This window comes from Amia ocellicauda, chromosome 22 (assembly GCF_036373705.1).
Source record: "Amia ocellicauda isolate fAmiCal2 chromosome 22, fAmiCal2.hap1, whole genome shotgun sequence".
Taxonomy (NCBI): Eukaryota; Metazoa; Chordata; class Actinopteri; order Amiiformes; family Amiidae; genus Amia; species Amia ocellicauda.
The window spans coordinates 13,559,544-13,584,750 of record NC_089871.1 but is presented as its reverse complement, the minus strand read 5'-3'; the positions used below and the strand labels follow the sequence as shown (position 1 = coordinate 13,584,750).

The 25,207-nt window shown below is 46.8% G+C and overlaps 1 protein-coding gene and 1 long non-coding RNA gene across 3 annotated transcripts in view; one reads left to right on the top strand and one right to left on the bottom strand.

Moving 5' to 3' along the window:
- Window positions 1–105: 105 nt before the first annotated feature.
- slc25a42 (solute carrier family 25 member 42) lies at window positions 106–10,546 on the top strand. Its single transcript, XM_066695504.1, has 8 exons — window positions 106–446; window positions 3,695–3,830; window positions 4,949–5,060; window positions 5,505–5,530; window positions 5,914–6,080; window positions 6,244–6,360; window positions 6,501–6,652; window positions 6,786–10,546. Exons 2-8 carry the CDS (start codon window positions 3,750–3,752, stop codon window positions 7,109–7,111), a joined length of 981 nt encoding a protein of 326 aa, XP_066551601.1. The 5' UTR covers window positions 106–446; window positions 3,695–3,749; the 3' UTR covers window positions 7,112–10,546.
- Window positions 10,547–19,770: 9,224 nt separating this feature from the next.
- LOC136718267 (uncharacterized) overlaps window positions 19,771–25,207 on the bottom strand; it is a 72,204-nt gene continuing 66,767 nt past the window's right edge. For both annotated transcript variants that reach the window (XR_010805270.1, XR_010805269.1), the window contains exon 5: window positions 19,771–20,676. This is a non-coding gene — a long non-coding RNA (uncharacterized LOC136718267). The remainder of the gene's footprint in view (window positions 20,677–25,207) is intronic.

Genomic DNA, 25,207 nt, shown 5'->3' with positions numbered 1-25,207 from the left:
ACCCCCTGATCAATAAAACTGCGATTCCCCCCGCGTCACCGCAGCTTTGACGCCACCACTCCGCGCATGCGTGCCCGCAACACTACATTTCCCAGAACCCCCCGCACCGCGGAGTCCCAGCCACAGCCTGGGTGACGGCCGAGCAGCATGGACGGTGCAGTCAAAGTCACTGGAGTGGCGAGGAGGCATTATAACACATAATTGCACCCCGGGGCTCGGGACGAGGCGTGGGAAGGAAGGCGGGAGAAAGTGCGGCGTGCGGACGCTCTCGGCGGGACATCGACGCGCAAGTGAAGGGGCGCTTTGCGTGCATTAGGGGAAAGTGTTTCAAACTCCAGCAGGAGGAGGGGTCACCGCTGGCTGTCATCGGGATCGCACGACAAGTTTTCTTCGCAGGGACGAAAGTGCAGCAGCATCGACGTCTACAGGTGTGTGCAGCAGCCACGGTAAGAAAAAGTTCCGTATCCCCGCCCCCATAACAGCACAGTAAGAACCGTGGTATGGGCACCCAGCTGGCTGAGTATACCGTGTATGAGTCGGGTCATTGTTCATACGAACTTCTCCGTTGTTGTGCATCTGCTGTGCTCCGATTAATCGCGCCGGTCGGACATGATTGTTTGCAGTAAATACTGAAGTTTCAACTCTCCAGCCCTGGGACACGAGTAAGGTGTCGACAGTGGAGTTGCGACATAAGGCAGCCAGTATACAAAACCTGTAGCTGCGGGATTACATGCACAGCCGGCGGTGCGTTGATCGGTGCGTGTTTGCACTGCGCGGTCCAGGCGGGCAGACGTGCGATGGCATGTGAAGGTGTGTGCAGTGCAGAGCCCGACTAGCCCTCTGGGGGTTGTTTTCATGCACAGAGGGCTGTGGATGTGAAACTGTGTTGCTTTTCTTCCAAGCCATGCTGCTAAAAAAAAAACCGCAAAAAAACGGGACTGTTCTGGAAACGTCTCGTATTTCTTTGGCGATGGCACAGTGCTGTAAGAAGCGTCCTTACCCGCTTCCTTTCCGATTCCCTCCATAAAGCCCATTAGTGTCAGTGTATCAATACAGAAATATTTAAAATATCTGACCAGTGGAACCTGTGGAATAACTGTTTATTTGCATGATTTAATACGGAGTCTGTGTGGATGACGACAGGGTGATGCGTGTCAACCATCAGCCCAAGCTAAACCTAAGAAAGGCGCTTCTACGAATAGGATAAATACATAAGAATAGGGTACATCTGCAGAGCATGATTACTACTGTCAACACTGTTTCACTCGCCACAGGTTGCAGCTCTTTCCTTTTTGTAGCAACCCTGCCTTTGTATGTATTGATCATACCATTAGGGTTGGGCAGTTACACATTCCGACTGAAGTGAGTTCCAACAAAGTTCAAAAGCTTTTCCCACCCAGAGTGAGCCATACAATATCAACAGCTGCTTTGAACTTAAAACTACTACCCTCTAAACTCTTCCTCCTCTGTCCCAGACAGCAGGGACACAGACTGGGGGGTAAATGAGCCCATTCAGGGGTTCAAAGGCAAGAGGGCTCTTGAGTTGGTAATGGAGAGATCAAGCTGCACTCCACGTGCTATGAGGGATGTTGTGCTCTCCTGGTGGCTCTGAAGACAAGCTGCATTAACCAACAAATTAATTCCTCCCTCTTTTCTAGTTATTGTTACATTATTTTGAATTTTGTTAGAAACTTTGAAGCCATCAGAAGACTTGTTGTTGCTCAGCGAGACTCACTGACCACACTGTCCAAGTAGGTGAAAGAGTCCAGCCTCCTTCAGCTGATCCACAGCCTATTACTGCTTCTCAGTACTTCTTCACAGGTGTCTATCTACAAGTGTGGTGTACACTAATGTGTCTCCCTGTAGAATAAGGCACAATCAGTTCACGGGGGGAGAGGAAACCTGTTGGTTAGCAATATTATTAGGATAGAACCTGAATTGGCCTTGTAGAAAATAAGGAAATTGCAAAAATGCAAATCACAGTACAGGGATAAGACTGATGCCTCCTGTTCAGGTCTGACTGGCCCAGTTGTGCCTGTTTAAACACACTGTGTGCCCAGATAACACAGGGAGGAAGAATGCATGAGCAATACTTGAGCAGTGTCAAGGCCGCAATACGGTCACTCCCCAGCTCGGGAAACGGCTTGGGGCCAAGTCAACTGAAGGAAAGGATTGTGAGCAGAAAGAACTCGAAACCACAACAAATCTGAGGAATCCAAACTAATGTAACCCCTCGGCCTGGAGCGGATTTTGCACTTTCATCATTGGACAACACTATGATATTATGGAAATGCATATCCAATATCAAGAACACTCATGGCCTCTCAGTAGGTTCCTGGGATCTGCGTTCTTTAGTTTTGTTGTTGTTGTCTTCTTTTGCACTCCTGTCCAGTGGGTGGTGACATGGCAATCCAATTTCACTGGCATAATTATCCAATTTCACTGGCCATTTCAGCTGAATTGGGACCCTTGATAGAGAGGTGGGTGGGTGACCTCATGTGATGTATTTTTACATGCATGAGCACCTTTTCATGAATGTGGCTGCAGTGGGATGGGAGTCTGTGGCTCGTATGCAGACGTGCTTCTTACTGCCATGGACACAGCTCTCCTGTTTGTCACCAGGACACAGACACAGGCCTTCATGTGTGTGTCCGAAGAGAGGCACAGGCCCGGCTGGTATTTGTAGTCTGTACGTGCAGCAGTGACTATTGCTGGCTGCTGCACTGCGTTTCTGCGCAACAGGGATTGTTTTGACACCTGTGTGTAACAGATCACAGTCACTGCTGAGCTGCAAGAAAAGCATCCTTACATCAAGTTATTAAGTCTGGGCTGAACTGAAGGGTCAGGCATTTTGTGTGTGTTGGACAAGATGGCTCCCTTTTCGTGAATGTAAGCGAACAAATGAGAAAATAAAATCAAGCCTTTAACAGGTTCGGCTCAATTTTCCCCATAAACACGAACCCAGTCTAGTTGGGCACCTGGTGCTGGCTCCCGGACTGGAGTTAAATTTGGTATCGGAGGGGCTTTGGGATTTCAGAGAGCCGGGATCCGAGTATGGGTTTCAGTGGGTTCCAGCGAGGCTCCTGATGTTTGGGCAGCACTGACCTTGTGGAGGCCCGCGTGACACAGACGCCCGATTGGGCCCGGCCGCAGGGCTGTAAGCTGATCTGCGAGAGAAGGGGGAGAGAGAGATGGTGGGATGGGTGGAAGCAAACTGTGTTGTGGGCCGAAAGCATTTAGACACATTTCTGTGCCTGTGGAACGAGCCTGTGTCAATAAGCCACAATGACACAGCCTTTCAGGAGTCTCTATTTATACCCCTGGTGCTCCCACTGTGGAATCTGCGGTCAGCCTTTGCTCTAGTTACCTTCAGTGGCCCTGGTCCAGCTCTGCTGCCAGATTTTACAGCAGGTTCAACTCGACTGAGCTGTGACATTGTGATTTTTGGCAATCGTATCGTGTAAGAAAGTAATAGTAATAATTCCATTCTCTCCACCATGTGTTTTTATCATTTGTGAACTATGAATTGGCTTTAAAATTGTACTATTACACTGTAAATTGTACACATCCGCCACAGTGCAATCTGTCGTGTATAATCGGTTCCTGGATGAATGAGAGGTTGGTTTGCGGTGTGGATGCTGTAAGGGGTCCAGTTCTGTAAGACTGGCTTTAACCCATCTCGTGTCATTTGCAGAGTGCTGCTCCTGCCAGTGCCCGCTTCCAGGACTGTATGAGCCAGGCTGGCTGGGATGGGGAGCGGAGTGCAGGAACGCCAAGGGGCACTGACACAGGGGGAAGTGCTGGCCCTGCCCACCCCCAGCCAAGCTGAGGTGAGACCCTGACCTCAACAGGACCTTCCGGCGTGGGGGACAGACTTGATTTCAAACCCAAGAGCAGGGATCCAAACACTCTAAGCAGCTGCACCAGGGTGAAAAAACACATTTGCCCCACTGTCTCAGAAGGCCAATTCCGATCCCTTAATATAAAGATTACATACGAGAGGAAGTCAAACCCTGAAGTAGCTGAGTCATCCCTCTTATCTAGCCATTACCATCGTAACGATTAAGAGACCACTCTCTAACATTAGGGTGTGCCCCAGTATCGCCACAGACCCCCTTGTGCTTCCTGTGGCCAGCACCGCCTGCAACACGCCACGCACACCGCTGGGCTCCAGCCGCACTTTTATCAAGATGCTCGCTAGGACTGGACGAGGTTAATCTTCTTCCTCCTCTCATCTTGCTTTGTGCGAGGTTCGAGAGAGGGAGGGAGAGAGAGGAGCGGTTTATCTTGGCCACCGGTTCCTAGCCCAGTTAGCTTCTACGCTTTCAGCTTGGACTGCTTAGTTTTAGTAAAAGGGAATTCGAGAGGAAAAAAACAACCACCATACAGTAGATCTAAGCTGATCCAGTTTCCTCTTAATGGACCGTTATTGTGTGCCGACAATATAAAGTGCAATCAATATCATCCACAACAAAAGATGTAAACAACCCCCTCATCACGCTGCCAACCCAGCAGCTGAGCACAGTACGTCTCTGTCAACAAGCTTGTTTGCCTCCCAAGCTTCTCTGTCATAACACGGCTCCTCACAGAGCCAGAGCCAGAGCCAGAACTGCTTCCCAAGAGACCGGGACCAATTGCAACCCGCCGTCCTGCCCCACTCCCCCCTCGTTAGAGAGGCAGCCAGTCCTTATCTCCTCCGGCCCCAGAGTTATGCAACGATGGCTTAATGATCGACTGAAATCCAAACAAGGCCAGATTTAGAGACTTATTCAGATGAACCGGCAAACCTATGACACGTGCCGACATGTCATATCTTTTAAAATATCCAAGAAACCATTTTAGAAGTCTGAAATTATTTACCAAACCTGACGGAAATTGCATCTAACAAACCGTAACGATCTGCATGTCCTGTGTTTGTCTGTCTGTGCGTCCGCCCGTCTGTCCCCAGGGGGTCAAGCAGAGCCGCACGGTGCTGAACTCTCTCCTCTCCGGGGCGCTTGCCGGCGCAGTCGCCAAGACCGCTGTGGCGCCACTGGACAGAACCAAGATCATCTTCCAAGGTTGGGATGCCGATCTGTTTTCTGTGGAGCAGGTGTTTGCAATAGTAGCGGCAGTGTTTCTCCCTCTCCCCCCCCACACACACACACACACAAAACTCTCTGTGCCTTTTGTTCGCATTTGAATCAGATCAAGAGTGTAGAATCAGGGCATGGAGTCTCTTCAGTTGTGTGTACGAGCTAAAGCAGTATTTTGAGATGATTGTAACACTCATATTACAGGTGTATTGACTCATTTTTGTATTTTAAGCTCTCCATAATGCATATGTGGGCTGATCTGTTATGTCGGTGTGTGGGTTAATCTGAATTGACATCATTACCCTTTTCCAGAAATGATCTGATCGGTCGTCTGGGAAAACAAGAGCTGTGTCGCCCCTGAATGTTGATCCCTAGTTATGAATTAATGACCTGAGTTGACTGTTAACATCTTTCTTTTGTCATTGACAGTGTCTTCAAACAGATTCTCTGCCAAGGTGAGTGTAATACCAGAACAAAAACACTCTTCCCAGTCTTTGGGAAACAGAATAATTACATTAAGGTTGGACAGACTTTAGCAGGCTTTTCAAATGTTTCACCTGGTGCTGGAATTAGTGACCTGTGTTTACAAGAATATTTACTGTAGATGCACCAGCTTGTAGGTCTGGACCAGCTTGGGTGTGATATGCCAGTAAACCCAACACCTGGATGGCAGAGTGTCCGTCCGTTTCTATGCCAAAAAACCCTAAACGGACATTTGCTTGAGACCTTAACTTGTCTGACAAAGTTAATTTAAAGAGCACTGAAACAAAACTCAGAAAACAAGGTGGTAGCTGGCATGACTACCTGCTGTGACGCTGTGGCCCGTGTCTGTGTTCAGGAGGCTTACAGGCTGATCTACCGCACCTACCTGAATGATGGCTTCTTCAGCCTGTGGCGTGGGAACTCTGCCACCATGGTGCGGGTCATCCCCTACGCCGCCATCCAGTTCTGCGCCCACGAGCAGTACAAGAGGCTGCTGGGAGGCTACTACGGCTTCCAGGGAAAGTAAGAGTCCTCGTCTGGCCCTATACTTTGTTATGTGTGAGCAATATGATTTGGACAAAAGCCTGCATCTTCAAAAAAGACAACAAAACACACGCACGCACACAGACACGCACACACACTGGAATGCCTCCTGTCAGCTGAGCTGTTCTCTGTGCCGTTTCAGAGCCCTGCCCCTGGTTCCTCGCTTCCTGGCGGGGTCTCTGGCCGGGACCTCAGCCGCCATGCTGACCTACCCCCTGGACATGGTCCGAGCCCGGATGGCCGTCACCCCCAAAGAGATGTGAGTCAAAGCCCGCTTTGCTTTTCAGTGCAAACGATGACAACAAAAATCTGCCCCACCCCACGTACTGTTGAATTTCAGTTTGGCATCCACATGACTAGAGTTGTTTGCTGAAACTGACCCCGGTGCTTCCCCTGCAGGTACAGTAACATCCTTCACGTCTTTGTGCGGATCTCGCGAGAGGAGGGTCTGAAGACGCTGTACCGGGGCTTCACCCCCACCATCCTGGGCGTCATCCCTTATGCGGGGCTCAGCTTCTTCACATACGAGACCCTGAAAAAGCTGCACGCAGGTAGGGCCACTTCCCTTGCCCCTTCCCTCCGCTGGGCAAATGGTAATGCCACCCCAAGTTTGGCGCTACCTGAAGTTTAGTTAATCATATGCAATAATAACTTCCTGTTCCTTCTTTTCCTGCCCCTCTCCAGAGAGGACTGGGCGCTCCCACCCCTACTCGTATGAGCGGCTGGCATTCGGCGCCTGTGCCGGGGTGATCGGCCAGTCCGCCTCGTACCCGCTGGATGTGGTGCGGCGGCGCATGCAGACGGCGGGCGTGACGGGCCACACGTACGGCACCATCTCCGGCACCATTCGGGAGATCGTGGCAGAGGAGGGCCTGGTGCGCGGCCTCTACAAGGGCCTGAGCATGAACTGGGTGAAGGGCCCCATCGCCGTGGGTATCAGCTTCACCACCTTCGACCTCATGCAGATCCTGCAAAGCAAACTGCAGCAGCGCGGCTACATCCAGCGGTAAGGAGGGAGCGGGCGGCGGCGGGCTTGGTGGGGGCAGAGCGGGAGAGCCCGAGTTGAAGGGCCACCCATCGAGCAGAAGAAGAAAAAGGAAAAATAAATAATCAAGAGAAGGCAACTGGAACTCGGGCGGCCGACAGAGTGGGAAGGATGATTGGCGCAAGCAGAGGAAGAGAGGTGAACACAACTGCTAGCGAATCAGGAGCAGACATGTTTCTAACACGCACACGCAAGGCCAGTGCTGAGGTCACTGCTGAGGTCAGGGCACCTGTACTGGAGTCTGACACCACTGTCCATCTGTGGTGTCTGGAAGCAGGTAACCCTGAAGGGGCTTCAAAAGCTTGCTTTAAATTGACTGGCTTAAGCACTGTTACTGGCTGCTCTGATTAGAGCTGATCAGACTTCTGGGGAACTAAATCTTTCTATATAATACTACATATTTTAGGAACACAGATTAGTATTAAATAAAATGGGATTCTGTGCAGAGAGAATAGAGTGAGTGAGTTTGTATACAAGAGCAGTGTTCAATTTTGGCTTGTGTGTTACACGGAGGGAGCGTCAGGATTCGGTACGTCAGTAGGCTGCGAGTTTCGGCCACTTGCTCTTTGAAGCAGGAGGTTCACACTGAGCGACTCCTGAGGACGGGCCAACGCTCTGCCCATCGCACGCCAGGACTCTCAAATGGTTTGTTCACTCAGTGTAAATATATGCAACTGAACCTTCACCTTCTGCACACACGTTTATCTGTCGTTCTCCAGTGTGCAATGCAGAGGTCAGACTTTGACCCCATTGCACCGCACGACTGAGCTCTTTGCACAGTTCACCTCTAGTGCATCTGACCTGTTGAGTTCGTGGCCGACTCTAGAGCAACACTCGGGTCGGTCAGTCATTGGGAGCATGAATAGGGTTTCTCTGAACTGTCACAGTCCAACTTCAGTGACATGAAAGTCCATTTCCATTTGAACATGGGGGAGATGAACGCATGGCTCGAGTCAAGCAAGAAAGACCATGACAGGAAAGATGAGACTTGAGATTTGTCCCTGTAGATTATGTCAGAGGGCAATACTTGCTGCTAGAAGGGCGGATGAGACTGATGCAATATCAGGAAGTTAAAATGCAGTCTAACAGGTTTGCTTTTTATCCGCTGGTGCTGCAGCGGTTCTCTCTGCACCGTTATTTTTAGCCATCATCGAATATTGTTACCGGACTCTTTATCTCTAGTGCACCCCAGACCTGAGTTCAGCAGTTCTTTCTTCCTGACGTGGGTTTTGTTCCCCCCGGCTGCTCGAGTCCCGACATGCCATGGGTTGAATGCTCTCAGCAGCTGAAGAGCGCATCTGGAGAGCAGTGTGGATTTACACCAGCGCTGTCAATCCCCCATACCGCCCCTTGGCACCGGGGACAACACTCCCGCAGAGCAGACTGGGGCTCAAGCCTTTTGAAGGGCTGCTGCAGGGTCTTCTGTTTTTTTTCTTTGTCTCCATTCCAACTCTGGATGGAATAAACTGTGGTCCCTGCCAGATCAGATGGCTGCAGCTCAGTGGGCGGGTGGGCGGGCGGATGGACGCAGCAGGGCTCTGGCACTCGGTCGTCCACTGCGTTTGGAATTTGTTACAGGAAGGAGCATCAAAGCCCGCAATTCCATCCCCACCAGGGTCTGCATTGGCTCAACTGATCCGATTATTGTTCCACTGGCCGTTCCCTAATACACCACAACCCCCCCACCTCCGCAGTGTTTTGAGGAGTAGTGACACCAGTTGAGAAAAAGACAGGAATAATAAATAAATGGAATAAAGTTAGAATAACAGACGATTTGCTGCAGGTCTCTGGGAGTGGAGTTGGGAGACTTCCTCCTCTAGCAGACCTGGGGCCCCTTGAGGGTTCAAGCTGCAAGATCTCACCTGCAGGTTTGCCCTGATGGTCCTCTCTGCTTGTGTGTGAGCGTGTGTGCATTTTGTTTGATTGATGACTGTAATGCAGACGATTCTGTTGGGACAATATTGGACATTCTAGAATGACCTGGTTTCTGTTACTTAAAGGGATCTTGCTGCTTTGACCTCTGACCCTGCTGGGGATCATAGGGGATATTGCTCTAGTGACCTGTGCATGATGGAAGGGGGGAGGAAGAGTGGCACACGGACCTTTAAAGTGCCTACATCCTGCAAAACTACGACTGCAAATGTATTTTTCAAGAGATTTGATATAAAAGTCTATTAAAGTATTAAAGTAACTATTCTAGAAGCTAGTATAATTTTATTTTACTGATGAAATTGGGTGCACAGCTCTAAGACTTGGAACAAATGTATTTAATTACGTGAGAAAATTGATTTATGAAAGTGAATTGATATCTGATTAATATAGTACCAACGTGGTCATGGTTTTTCAATGCACTTTTGTGTTTTTTTGATTTGTGTTTTCCATTCACGGAAATGGATGTAACTGGAAGCAAGAACAGAGTCTAGGCTGTAGGCCAGCTGCCGTCTGTGGCTCCAATCAAAGCAAAACGGACAATCGCACAGATGTGTATGAACGCAAAACCAGATCTATGAACGTCATGGATTTGTGTTAATCTGTGTATTTGTTTGAAATGTTTACTGTTGAACAACAAAAGTACAAAAATAAACACACCCCATGGATGCATAAACTGAACTTATGTTGTAACATTGAGCACAAAGAATCTAGCCATGCCAAAGCACTTGTTATTAAAAAAGTGTTTTTGTAATAAAAAAAACATTTCAAGAGAGTATGGGATTAAATCTCCTCTTATGAAAATGTAAATTGGTCCACTTGATGATAAGAACTATATTGTCATGAGCTAAGAGAACTGTCTGCAATCCTGTAATGTTTTACTGTGAACAAACTGCGCATCTGAATTACGGGCGAACAGTTTGCTCACAGCAGAGGAAACAGAACTGATTAACAGACTTCTCTAACACCTCAAGTCTCATAAAAAGGCCTGTTATGCAATTTAACTGCAAATGTTAAAAGTGCCCAACACAGAGGGTACTGTTTGTCCTCATATAATAATAAAGCAGTAGATTTAGAAGTAGAACCCAGTCCTGTAGAATACCTTATTGCCTGCGAGTTTATATGGAAGTGTAGCAAACTGGTGTAAAGGTCAACGGAAACCTACCGTTTGCATCACAGAACGCAGAGAACAAACTACTAATCCGAAATGTAATGACTGCTCCGGTGTGGCATTTCAAGTACTTCTCCTTTCTCATTAATATAAGTTAATGCAGATGTTAAACTGTGCAATAGTCCAAGAGCTTGTGTATACAGTGCATTAACTATACAAAATTAAACTGCGTATTCTTGCCGTCAATACTAAATCTGTTTTTTTCTTTCTCAAATTCTATTTTGACTTAGGAATCTAGTATTGATATTTGAATGATGTGCCAAGAGAATGTATATTTAATTAAAAAAGTGTTAAACTGCAGTTGTCTGGTCTTTCATTTGATTGTAGTCTTACTGTAATTAATTTCATTTGAACAGAATGTGTATTAGGGTTATACACTCGCCTAAAGGATTATTAGGAACACCTGTTCAATTTCTCATTAATGCAATTATCTAATCAACCAATCACATGGCAGTTGCTTCAATGCATTTAGGGGTGTGGTCCTGGTCAAGACAATCTCCTGAACTCCAAACTGAATGTCTGAATGGGAAAGAAAGGTGATTTAAGCAATTTTGAGCGTGGCATGGTTGTTGGTGCCAGACGGGCCGGTCTGAGTATTTCACAATCTGCTCAGTTACTGGGATTTTCACGCACAACCATTTCTAGGGTTTACAAAGAATGGTGTGAAAAGGGAAAAACATCCAGTATGCGGCAGTCCTGTGGGCGAAAATGCCTTGTTGATGCTAGAGGTCAGAGGAGAATGGGCCGACTGATTGAAGCTGATAGAAGAGCAACTTTGACTGAAATAACCACTCGTTACAACCGAGGTATGCAGCAAAGCATTTGTGAAGCCACAACACGTACAACCTTGAGGCGGATGGGCTACAACAGCAGAAGAGCCCACCGGGTACCACTCATCTCCACTACAAATAGGAAAAAGAGGCTACAATTTGCACAAGCTCACCAAAATTGGACAGTTGAAGACTGGAAAAATGTTGCCTGGTCTGATGAGTCTCGATTTCTGTTGAGACATTCAGATGGTAGAGTCAGAATTTGGCGTAAACAGAATGAGAACATGGATCCATCATGCCTTGTTACCACTGTGCAGGCTGGTGGTGGTGGTGTAATGGTGTGGGGGATGTTTTCTTGGCACACTTTAGGCCCCTTAGTGCCAATTGGGCATCGTTTAAATGCCACGGCCTACCTGAGCATTGTTTCTGACCATGTCCATCCCTTTATGACCACCATGTACCCATCCTCTGATGGCTACTTCCAGCAGGATAATGCACCATGTCACAAAGGTCGAATCATTTCAAATTGGTTTCTTGAACATGACAATGAGTTCACTGTACTAAACTGGCCCCCACAGTCACCAGATCTCAACCCAATAGAGCATCTTTGGGACGTGGTGGAACGGGAGCTTCGTGCCCTGGATGTGCATCCCACAAATCTCCATCAACTGCAAGATGCTATCCTATCAATATGGGCCAACATTTCTAAAGAATGCTTTCAGCACCTTGTTGAATCAATGCCACGTAGAATTAAGGCAGTTCTGAAGGCGAAAGGGGGTCAAACACAGTATTAGTATGGTGTTCCTAATAATCCTTTAGGTGAGTGTATAATCGCAGTGATGCTCACGTGTCCACAAGGGGGAGCTAAAAGACCATCTGTCACACGTCCTGTACTGCAGCCCTGACACGCAGATGTTCGCAGATTTGGGGAAAAAAAAAAAAGCACCCCTACCCTCCGAACAAAATGTCATGCATGTTTGAATGAATATAACCTGAATCACAACAGCTATCAAAGAATACTTTAAAATTATTATTATATGAATGATTTTCATCATCAGAAGTACCGGTTTTATCATTCATAGCCTTGTTTTTCTTTTTTACTCCCACATTTAGGAAGCTGCTGATTCTTACATTTCACAGGGATTATTTTATTTTGCTCTTGTTCAGTTTTAGGCCCAAAAAACTGGTTTTCAAAAATGCACAGTGCCAACAGAATTTAAGATAATTTCCTGCAGAAAATAATACATTTATTCCAACACTGTACCTAGCAGGCTTAAATCTATGTATAATAAGGCCAGTTCTTAATTACTCGCAATTAACAGGTTTGGGGCGGAAGGGATGTCATCTGATTTGGATTGGTTTGTAGGGAAGTAAACTAGTGTGTTGTCAATTCACATTAGCGGCCACTAGAGGGCAGTGTAATAAAGTGGGGGAATGTGGTCGACTGTTCTGCCCTGAACTTGACCTTGACTGAGTGGACCCTCTCTCCAGCCCAGCCACCCACAATCCAGTGTCACAGCACAGGACACTTGACTCTCATAAGACAAAAACTATAAATGGGATCATGTGTGCAGGGAAATCTGGCTGACCAAATAAAAACTCAAATATTCTTAATCTAGAAGCCTTTTCAAACTGCGATTAGTGTGTATTCATATTCAGAGTCAACATGATGATGAAAGGGAATCTGGGATGAATCCTCTCTCGTACAGAGTGAAATCTGACATCATCTTACTGTCTTTTAGAGAAGGAACATTTCAGATGGGAAAAGTCGAGCGGCTCCCCGGCACATACAGACCGTTTTGGACGAGCTGGCGCTTGTCAGTCTTTCTGGAAAGAGCGCTGTGAATGAAGTCGTTGTCGTTGCAGCGTGACACCATGGTGTGTTTCCATGCTTTAGAGGAACAATGTCTCAGTTGCGAAGGCGGAGGGGGGTGGCTGGCAGGTCTGTGGAGCGGTCTGCAGGGGGCAGTACGCCGCAGGTTATACAGTCATGTCTGGGTGCCTGCTGTCAGTCTGGCTGGGTGGAGGAGTGACAGGGGCCCCTCTGTCTCCCTCTCTCTGCACTTGACCTTGACAGTGAAGTCTGGGCTCGCCACCTTGGGCCCCCCACCCCCACCGAGCGAGACACCCTGGTATCACTGGGATCTAAACAAAAGAGGGAGCGGGTGGGGTGGGGTGGTGGCGGAGGGAAGCGCCGTGCAGAGGGATGGGGGTGGGGGTGGGGGTGGGGTGCGGTGCTCCTGGGAAGCTCAGTTGCCATAGGTACCTGGAACCGTGCCAGTGGAGGAGGAGGGGAAAAAAAATAATTTGCATGTATTCAAATGATGCATGCATAATTTACAACCTGGCACTTGAGCGTCTTGCAGCGAACAATAGGTTTTCATATTCACACGCCCTGCCTTCCTCCATTCTCACCTCCACAAGCTGCGTGGGAAAAGTGAGGCGGCGGGGGTGGTGGATAAAAGAATCCGAAAATAAGGGTCCCGATTTGAATCTGTCCAGCCAGACCCTCATTTTCTTTTCACCCTTTTTTCCCTCCACTATCCTCGGCGGGAGTTATTGAAATATTCCAGGCCGCTGCCCCACACTGATTTCTGTTACTATTATTATTATTTTGTGCCACCACTTCGTGTTCTGTATTAATTACTGTCAGCCGTCACTTTCTCCGGCTAGCGGAGGCTGCTGGGAGATAGGGGCTCGGAGTCTCGTCATTCTGGATTTTTAGGAACATTCCAGAAAGCAGATCATTATAAAAACACAGCCCCACACACCGAGCCCGTGTGGTAGCGTGCCACCTGCAGCCGACAGGACAGCAGCAGCGGAAGATGGCCGCCCATCTTTGCAGGCTCCCCTCTGGCACTGCTGGGGCACTCTGGGTAAAATACTGCTGCAGAGTCATTCTCCCGGTGGCTGTCGGCTTCACAGACTCCTCCACAGCCTGCTTTCATGACTCCGGCTGCTTTTAAAGGCAGTATTGGACGTGTAATCGGGGCCCATAAAGCTGGCTTGTTAAAAAAAAGAAAAGGATGGAAAAAGGGGGCAGACGGACCAAGGAAATGAAGACAGCCTTGTATGGGGCACGTCCCCTTCTCTTGTATGTCGAGAAAATCCCTCTAATAAACCTGTCAAGCATGCTCCCCCAGGGGAGGTGCGCAACAGGCCACCGTGCAACACTCCCCTTGCGTCGCAGTGTGATCCGTTTCTGATTTTACACTTGGGTTGGGTGGCTGGGGTTTGGGGATAATTTGGACTGATGGAGGGCAAGGGAGCAAGTGTTCCTCATGATGGCACTTTTCAAGCTAAGAAAGTCCTGAACTGAAAGTGAGAAAAAGCTGGATGTTTTCATAGCCTGTCACTCCAGAGTTTATCTCCAGTATTACTTAACAAAAAAGGAAAGTTTTTCTACCCCCTTTAAATTCAGTCACACAGAGAAATATCCAGTCTGGAATTACACCACGCTGAGTGCACACAAAAGCAGGACAAAGTCATCAACTCTTCTCTGATCTCAGTACAAGGGCCAATATCATCTTCTCAGGACAGACAGAAGAGCGGAGTAAACAAGTGCTGTCTCTTACCCGACCACAAACTGTAATAATGCTCACAACGAGTTAAACATTGCTCTTTAATGAAAGCCAACAACCGAGGCATCCTAAGAGAATAGCAGCGTCGCCACCTTCTTCACAAAGATCATTCTAATTCCACACAATGATTTCAGAAGAGAAATAACATTAATTAAAAGTGAAAGGTGTGAAAACTAGAAACATTTTAATGATTTAACCATGTGATAAGTCTGGTTTTGCAGGTACAGGGGTTTGGTGGGGGTGCGTGTGTGTGTGCGGACGGGCAATGGAAAAAACTTGCAGTGGACCAAAAGAGCTGAGCTTTCCCACCTCTGGTCTAAGTTTACATCCAAGGCGGCTGAAGCGGCTATGTCCCAAAGTCCAGAGCTCTCACTTGTTTCGTCACTAAATCCAGGTGGTTCCCTGAATGTTTAGTTTTGTAGACCCAATATCTAGTGGAGCTAGGCATGGGCACCACTTGTGTGACTTTCCAGCATTTTTTCTTAACCACTCCTCTTACACACTGTTCATGAAGGGTGCTGATAGTGTTGTTTGAGTCTTTTGTTAGTATTTTTTATTATTATTCCTCAAGTTCACATTCAACGGCCTCACTAGCTGTATAACTCCGCTCCGACAGCACACACCCCATTCAAGACAACGTGGAGAGAAGAAGCAAACCGGAGAGCATGGACTTCTCTCACATGCAGTTGGGTTAAGATCTCCACGTTCGTTTTATCTCAGTGAGCTGGGATGGCACTCCACAGAAATGACTGCCAGTTCAGAGGTAGCAACCCCCTCTCCTCCCTCTCTCTCTCTCTCTCTTATTTTCTTTTTCTTCCGGATAAGTGGTACGGGGGGAGGGTTTCAAACCTGCTCTTCTTTGACTCCAGCTAATAAATTTCAAGTTGATGGAGGAATTCATTCGAGCCCACCCCCTTTCAAACCCCCTCATTCACCCGTGTTTTATTCCCCCCCAAAACCCCGCTCCTTCCCCGGCCGCCCCGAGCTCGGCTACGCGGCGGGCATTGTTGTCTGACAGCCTCGCATCTTTCATGACACGCAGAGGACAGAGGCGCTGCTTTGCAATGCGTAAGTCATGCCCCGCTTCATTGAGAGCCGGACCATATATAAATATATATGTTTTTTGTTTTTTTTTTCCAGGGGGTGGGGTGCCCGGTGGAGTTAGCATGACAAAAGCCCAGGGCCTGTGAACCTTCTGCTCTCTGTGTTTACCCTGACATGGCGCTCAATGAAGGCGGCATGGTTAGCATAACAAACTGCACCTTCATACACACTTATTCATTCAGCAGTCCCCCTTCCCTCACTCCTCCCTCTCCCTCTCTCTCTCTCTCTCTCTCCCTCTAAATCAGGCTAATTTAATCCCGCTTTCGGTCTGCAGGGCTAGAGGGCAGTACCGTCTGCAGAAACCCAGTCCTGGATGGCCAACTTTGGTGGATACTTCTGGATTAGTCCTCAAAAAACAGCTGTGGAGTAAATTCAGTTTTTTTACTTTTATCCACAAATACAAATACTTAATACCCCCTTTTTAAATTATAGATAGATAGATAGATAGTAACATCAATAATTTAATAATATAAATTTGTTGAATAACATTTTGCAATCCCTCATGAATGCAGTAAAATACTTGGGATTTGTGTTCGAGAAAGACGGTGAATTTAATACAGTGTTTCAATTTACACTTAATAACGGGGATTATGACGTCATCCGGTGAGAATAAAAAGGAAACGCTGAGTTTGTAACTATTTATTCCCATGAGAAATATAACGTGTAAAACAAGACCGGGTCAGAGGTAGACACGTCCATGACATCTGAATCAGACGATGCACAATTAATCAATAGAGTCTGATTAATGTCAGACCAATTACGTCACTATACAAAGTTTTGCTACATTTTAACGAGTTGAGTGTTTTATGTTTAATTCTAGTGCATTTAATATTCAGATATCAAATATAAACACATGTATGTATAACATTTTAAAAACGTTTTGTCTTACCTTGGTCGTACATGAATATGTTATTACGGCAAAGCTGAAGTCCAACGAATGTCTTTATAATTTTTTTGTGTGGGGGTTATATTGGTAATCACTCGAATTTATTCTCCGACATAAGACGTGCTTAAAACCTACAAAACACGTATAGTTGACACAATAAAGGGAAAAATAATTATATAAAAATGAATTGTAAATGACCAGACTACTCAGGTAAAGGTTAGGCCTACTTCTGAGGACCCCTGCCAGGTGCATCATAGGTGTCCATATTTCAGCCTGATTGGAAATGGGTAGTTACAGTATGTTCACACACTGTTTACGGTTTAATATTAACACGCTTTATCATTTATTTTTGAAAATAGTTATCATACTATAACTTTAGATTTCGGATTTCCATTGATGTTATTATGTGGGACCAGAATACTCCGTGCTAAAATAAATTAATACATAAACCTGTCATATGCTTAGGAATCACGCTTTTTATGTATTTAGTTACGATGAAAACAAAAAGGTTAGCTATGAAAGAGGAATTTGTATTCAAAGTATTAGTTATGAATGATATATTAAATTATACCAAATGAATACATGATTATTTATATAAAAATTGTATTTTAAGGTGAACTATTTCTATCTGGAAAAAGTAAGGATTTATGATTTTGTTTTTTCATAATTAAAAAACATGTCATGGATAATCATTCTCTCTCTCACCCCCTGCATATATTTATTTAATGTACATCAAAACTGTGTGCTTACAGCTGCAGACAGCTATGTGTGTTATTTAAAATGATTGCAATACAACGCTTTCGTTTAACAGAGTGGGAACAAATATCATCGTTATCAAGTACTGGACTCAGATGTCTTTGTCACTAATTTAAAATAAGCACTGAAGAAGACGACTATATATATATATATATATAAAATTGTTGTCAACACTGTTCAAATAACCTCCCCTGCTGAAATACATCTGTAGTGTTCAATTCATGAGATTATCGTGTGTGTGTGTGCGTGGTGCATGTTAATTGTGATTGAAAAAGACTGAATGAATAATAATAATAATAATAATAATAATATTAGTAAAGATTTGCAAGTTTTCTTTCCTGTCCCATCAAACATTGTGTCTAGTCCGAATATTGGAAACCCCACTCAAGGCTCCAGGACTTGTGTTCCTTCAGCGTCGCCTGGTTATTGAAATGTGGTTTGTCTGGGCTCTTAAGTGTTTACAACCCCTCCTGCTTGTTAGACACACTTCTCTGCAGTCGTTAACCCCTGGCTGACCACAGACACCACCAGGCCTCAATGGGTTAACGCCATCAGCTGACCTCTGACCCTTTCATGTCCCGGCCCCTCCAGGTTCCACTGTCATCATCTTGACCTCGACTGGACGTCTGGGCTTGTCTGTTGTTGTGCGAGCCCCAGAATGGAGGCCACGGTGGAGCCACCACAGACAAGCCTCTGGTCTCAGTAGAGGTGTGAGCAGCGACTGCTCTGTTCACCCGTTGGGTTCAGATTCTCTTGCGTTGGGTTTAATGCGGTTGCGCTTCTGTCTGTGTGGCGCATGGGGGTACAGAGCCGGTGTGATGCGAGGAAACCGAACTGGCGTGATGATGTAGGTTTGTGAGAGACTCCTACTCACTTCTCGAAAATTATCTTACAGTTTGGAGACAAGCAGTTTTATCACAGGCGTACCTCAGACAACCCGTTGAAATAATTTAATTAGATGTCAGTTTATAACATCCATTAGCAACCAATCCATTCACAGCACATTCCCCAGTCTGATGGGTTTAAGCATGTGTGGCATTCAATACATTATATACCGCCCCAAAAAATGTGATACTGCAGCTTTAAGTTGTTGTTATTATTATTATTTTATAAAAAAGAAGCTCTAAATGTCATCAGTTATCTTTAAAAAAGCACAGACTGATAGATGGCTTTTTGGACATTTAAAATGGGTAATTTGAAGTTAATAAGATTCCCCGGTTGTCTGAAGTGCTCCTACACTCTCCATAAAAATCTATAAATGTGTACAAAGAGCTGAACATCTCTATAGGAAAGCTTTGTGAGAGATGTTAAGATGACCCCCTACAAAGTTTTATGGTACATCTGCACAGCGAGATTCCAGTTTTTCCAAACCATTAATTCCGATTCACCACATTGAGCTTGACCATGCTTTACCTGGGCCTGGATTGCGTGTTATTGCTGTTTTTGTCTTTGATGAACACCAAGCTACCGTACACGGCTTGCACCTTCCGACTGAAATGTGTTTGACCCAACAAACCCAAACCACAAATCCTCAAACCCCTCCTCTCCCACCATCTGTCTGTATTCCCTTCTTTCCTCATCCTCGGCTCCTTGGAGGACGGACACAAAGCGAGGCCTGGCTCAAACTCCCGATTGAGGTTTTAAAGTGAGGCGCAGGAGTGGGGGGTGATGGCACTGGCACAGAGGGGAACGAAGGGGTTTGTTGATGTAATCTCCTGAGTGGTGTTTAAGGAGGCTTGTCCCCTGAAGTTTATCCCTGGTGAGAGTAGGGGAATCTGCCATGGTTGATCAGGATGTGTGTGAGGCCATCGCATGGCTCAGTAGAGACTCCCTGGGTGGCCCTCTGGCCAATAGCGCACTGTTCGCTGGCCAGGCAGAATGGGATAATCTCCGCTCTCTTCTTCCTGCGCAATCGCTTCCCCTACGAGCGGCTCAGTCGTGGCCAAGCCGGCTTGGCCCTGGTTTCGGGTCAAACTCCGTTACAATCACAGTGCGTGGCCGGGTGAGGCCGTGGGCCTTCGCACTGCACTGTGTTTGTGTGTGTGTGTGTGTGTGTGTGTTTCACCCAGAGCACTGGAGTGCACTGGAGCATTTCAGTTACCGGCTGCTGTGCTAAACAATGGAGAGTGTGATCTCCGCCAACAACAACGGCCCCTCTCTCCCGGTGCTCCGCTTAATGCCTCCTAGACTTTAACACTCCTCTCGCCGCGGAAGCGAAATTCACACCAACACCTTCGAAAGTGCGCCGCTGCAGAAAAAATAATGTAACACACAAAAACCTCCAAAAAAAGCTCCACAGAAAGTGCCGTTTCCTAATTTCTGGGCTGGTTTCACAAGACAAGACCAGGTTCAGACAGGGAATCGGGAGGCATGATGGGAAATTAGTCAAAACACCATGATTTGAAAGAAGATTCTGACACAAGTTGCTTAGGTTTAATAAGTCTTTTTATTGCAGACAAAAATGCATGTTTGTGTTACAAAAAAGTGGAAATCATGCAACAATACAAGAGTGACGGAAAACACACATAAACAAATACTGCTGTAAGCTTTTTAAATATCATTTATTTAAAGTGAATCCATGTTAAGTTAGAGTGAAACTGATGGAAAGGCCAGAGATGTGAGTTAATGACGGTGACTTCCACACTTCTCTTTACCCTGACGTGTGAACTACAGTGTCCAGCCCACACCGCCCTCCTGTCACAGCTGCGATCGGGTCCTCCAGCTCAGAGACGGGGTGGCCGAGACACTGCCCGTCAGCCGAGGGCCTCACTGCTACCTGCAGACAACCCTTGTGTCTGGCCTCTCTCGATGTACTATCATTCATTGCTTCCCAGTGTTTGGACACCCAGGGATTTCCTTCAGGGCCTGTCTTGTCTATGTTTTGTTGTTCATTGCAATGGCTGTCAGGGTTTTAGTGTTTTAGAGAAAACTTTCACATGGCCACTGAAGGTAAACTGTTCCAGTCCTCCTGTTCCTTGATGACGATGGATGACTTCATTTCAAAAGGAGATAAAAGACTATCGAAATATGTTTCTCTTTCTAGCACATATAATGGTATTGTGGAAGAGGCTGAATCCGAGAAGTACTGATGTTGGTCATCTTATAAAGACCCTGAACATACCAGCTTACCTGAATTAGTGAACCACTTACCTGTGTGGGGCGCTGTGCTAGTGGCCCCCCAAACTCCACACACACACACAAACACACACACACACACACAGGTCCCAGCTTCACCCAGCCAACCGTCCCCTGATCTCCTCCACGCCTCAGTCACACGGTGGGTCCCCTCTGGACACCTGATCCTGGCCAATCACAGCCTGCCTGAGGAAAACGCTGCAAAAAACACAAAAACATGTCAGTGTTAATAACAGAACAAAAGGGCCCTTAAATACATACATGTATAGAATCCTCACTATCGCCACCTTCGTCCCTGCCAATCCACAGTGAATATATGGGATTAGACCCACGATTTTTGTATCCGCACAGTGATGAAGCCAACAAAGGCGTAAATGTATATATTCATCCATCTATATGTGCAGAAATAAAGTCCTGACACAGAGCAGGTACTGGGACAACAGGGGCCACGACAGCCAATGAGAAGGAGGCGTGTAGTGTGGGCCGCCGCGTCACACCGGCCACGCTACGCTGCTGTTTACGTCTGGGCCCGAGGCAGGGCGGCACACAGGCCGTATCAGCTGGAGAGGTCAGGGCAGACGACCCCGAGAGTGCAGCCAGACACAGGTCAGCAGCGGGGCTGTCTGGGCACTCTTTCTGACCCCTGTGCTACGCTGAGGGAGGGGGAGGGAGGTGGTGGCAGTGGTGGTGGGGTGGGGGGCTGTGATCAGACAAATCTCACTACTGGGATTACGATCTAGAAGCTCCGTCCCCCAGCGGACCATTGACAAGCTGTGTCCCAGCAGCGATTCTGCTTTGTCATATTTTCTGGGACGCCGTCTGTCATGTCGTAGAGAAAATATAAATCTGACGACAGCTAGCAGTGGCGCAGTGACCAGACAGTTTTTTATTTATTTATTTATCCCCACTCTTCTAGGTCCAGATAAGCAATGTAAGATTTAGTGGAGTGATTTGTTGTAACACTGTGGAGTTATGCAGGTCTGCAGTCTTTATTTGTCTCAGTATCAGGTGACAGAGGTTTTAATTATGCAAATACTCCACTCCGCATACTAAACACAGGTGACTTTTATAAGCGCGTCGTCTCGCCAAACTGTGATCTCGGCAATTATTAAACCAGGGGATGACCGGGGTAGCAAAGTCACCGTGTTGTGTGTAGGGACCTGCAGATACACACAGGGAGATGGGAAATCCTGCCACATAAACCACACTTTATTATCATCATCATATTTTCGGTGGCATCTTTCATAGCGAAGGGGGACCCAAGTGTCCAGTCTGGGTCGCACGATTACTGTGCAAATCCCGATATCTGTCCAGTAGATGGCTTCCTCCCATTATTTTTTATTTGATTCTTATTTTAATGAGCAGAAGGACATCCACCCCCCACCCCCGCCCCCTCTGTTCTGGGGGAACCTCGAAATGACGTCCAGACAGATCCCGACAGCGACCACCGCCGGGACAGCGGCTGACTGGCGGGTGAATGTGGCGTAACCGTGATTTATTAACATATTAGATTGGGAGCGGGGAGGGCGGGCGGCGGCGTTCTATTCAAGCCGGGCCAGCTTGGGGGAGACCGAGCCACAATCTGCTGACTGGAGGCCCAGGGTGCTGCTTATATATTCAAGGCTTGGCTGGGGGGGGGGTGGATAGTGTCTGGGACACCTCAATAGCTAGGGAGAGAGGGAGGGGGTGGGGGTCCTTTCTCGTTTGAGACGGCTGTCTGTTGTCCCATTAAGGTTTGGGACCAGAATGGGGGGTTGTGCTGTTTTAACCCTTTCTTCGCTGACTATGAGGACAAGCCCCCACCCCCTTTTTTTTTGTATTTAAAGGACAAGTGTCTTGTGAATACTAATTTGTGGGCCAGACAGGAACACAAACTTGCACTTGAGAGATGGAGCTGCTGGCCTGGCTTTGAAAATAAACTAGACTGAAGACCAGCCATGGTACCCAGCCCCCCCGCTGGCACAGGACGGCCATGTGTTTCGATTATTAAACACGCAAAACAATCACAGTTAGGGAGGGAGAAATGGCATCCTCTTTTCTTAATGTAAATCATAGTCAGAAGCCATAAAATGGTTCCAGACCACAATGGCTGGCGTCACGCAAATTTTGATCATCTTCTAGATTCGTTTTTCTCTCCCCCCCCGCAATAATAGTCAAACAGCTGAGGAGTGGTTATGCAGGTTTATAGTTATAGTGGTTGTCCGTTTTGTTCGAAGGATTTGGTCGTTCCAAGAACTGCACCGGCTCCACACAAAAACCCAATCCGGAGTTTGCGTAAATCACGTCGTTTTTTATTTTAATGATTTTATTTGCGCCAGCGGTACCGGAACATTTGTACACAATGAAACACAATGAAAAAAATGTTTTCCTGTTGAAGAAGAAGTGATTTTAGCTAGATTGACGTCAATTCTTATTTTATTGTTGAAGAATATTTCACACCAACTGAAATTTAATTTGCGATCCTTAAGATATAACCGCATTGTTTTAGTTTTTGATGTCGTTTCTTCCCCCCTTTAGCGTGAGCCGCCTCTGTTGTGCAGGTAAGTTGTATTGTGTGCTACTCAGTTCTAGAAGATTTCATCTGAGCTCACAGATTTCACCAGAAAGGGGGGTAGGGATGTTTAACCTTAAAACATTTCAGGGGAAATTCTAGACATACATTGGGTTTAGTATATACGACTGTAAAAATTAAATAAATGTGAAATAACTCAAATAAGGTTGTGCTGCATATAATTATGAGACCATTATTTTTATGTGAAGGAATCGTGTCCATGAAAAGTAAAATGCGTAGCATAAATAAACCCCAAAACCAAACAAAACAAACCAGCCCATTGTAGCTGTGGAAAAAGCCTGGCCTCTGATGACATTATCATGGTAACTAAGACCCTTGTCATTGGGACCAGAAGAAAGCCTCTCTCCCCTCTCCTCTGTGGGTTTGGTTTGGTTTTGTTAGGTTTTGTCTTGGTCCCTGGCCGGTCACAGAAGAGTTGGGAATGTCTGTGTGTGTGTGTGTGTGAGAGAGAGAGAGAGGGAGAGAAAGAGAGAGAGCTGGCTGTCAGCAGTCTGGCCTGGACTCCCAATCTGTATATTGTGTCTGTCCAACAAAGACGTAGCCCCTCATTAAAAATACATGTCATTGGATCACACCTCTCATGAATCAAGTGATTTTTCTCTGTTATAAGTGACCATGACTGAGCCATGAATGGGGCACTGGGCTGGCTTTGCCAATAGAGAGCAATACAACCCCCTCGTCTCACCCCCCCACCCCACCCCATGGGAACCGCCTACTCACAGAAGGGGGGATATTTAGCCTTTGTTCCCCTGCTAGCCCCTGTTCTCGTAAAAGTCCTTTTTATAGACTCTTGAAAGCAAACTGCAGGCCTACAGTCGTGGAGTTTATGTTCAGGACCAGCAGAGAAAGAAAGACAAACAAATTAACCCAAACCAAGGTAAACAACCAAAAAAAAAGAAAGGAATAAATGAGAGTAATGACAAGGGGAAAAAAGTAATTGAGCGGAACTAAACTTAATGGACAGCAAACAGTCTCTTCTTCACCAGGACATGCCGGAGAGTTCCTGCTCGACTGGTGTATATTGGAAGCTCCTAATTTTTGTCTGATTTTTCTTGTTGTTTAATGAGCTGATATGGTGATTGCCTTAAAATTGGACTATTTCATAGCAATTGTAGCTTGAAGCAGGGAAAGTTTATGGCAGACCACAGATTCACAAGTTCACAATTCAGCCCAGGGACCGTAGTGGGTGATTATGTGATATAGAGGTGAAGAGCAGGGAGTGACACCAGCATCAAACCCACCCCAGGTTTCAGTCTTTCTATACAGCGTCTTTAAAACTTAGTCTGCTTCTGAACACAAAAAAAAATGTCCCTTTGTATACCTCATTAGTCGGTGGCAATCTTGCTGTACCAGTGACACTTTTAAATACCAACATAATAAGTATCGACCGGCCACAAACGAAAGGATCAGGGAACTGAACTGGGGGGGGGAAGAAGAAGAAGAAGAAGAAAAAAAAAGCTGCCTTTTTGACTTGTGTTAAAGCAGTCCAGCTGAGAGTCTGCCAGGGCTCAGGGTGCTAAACAGCGTACAGATCCACTACACTACCACTGTAGCTATCCCCCCCCACCACCACCAGCTTCAGTGCCCACTGAGAAATCGTGATTAGGAAGATGACAGGGAAAGACAGCCGACCTGCCCCAAAGCTGAGGGGCAGCTTAAAGCAGATGAGAAGTTACCGCGGCCCACAGGATCAGAGTGATGTGCCACTCGGCTGACACTGTCTACAGGAGACGGGGACTGCATCACGGGGGGGTTACAGTCATACATAAATCTGTATGCATACACAGTTCTGCTTGAGAGAAATAACAAAGATGGCCAACCCCCCCCACCTCCTCCTGCCTACAACCTTCCCATCTCTCCCCTTCCATACGTGGAGCAAGGACCCCTGGAAGCTTTCCTATAGCTGTCCGGAGTGAGTGCCTGACAGAAAACGAGAGGCAGGGTGGCAGGGAGCCTGTGATTTCAGGGGGCGAAGCCATTTTAAAATCACGAGCCACAGTGAAAAATAATAATTCGCTCGAGCTTGGGGGGGGGGGGGGTTGGATGCTCCAGCCTATTTGACGTTGGCAGCAAATATAACCCCCCGTCCCTTCACACACACACAACCCCCTCCACGTCCGTCTGCCCGTCCTACCCCATTATATGGCAAGAGAGGTG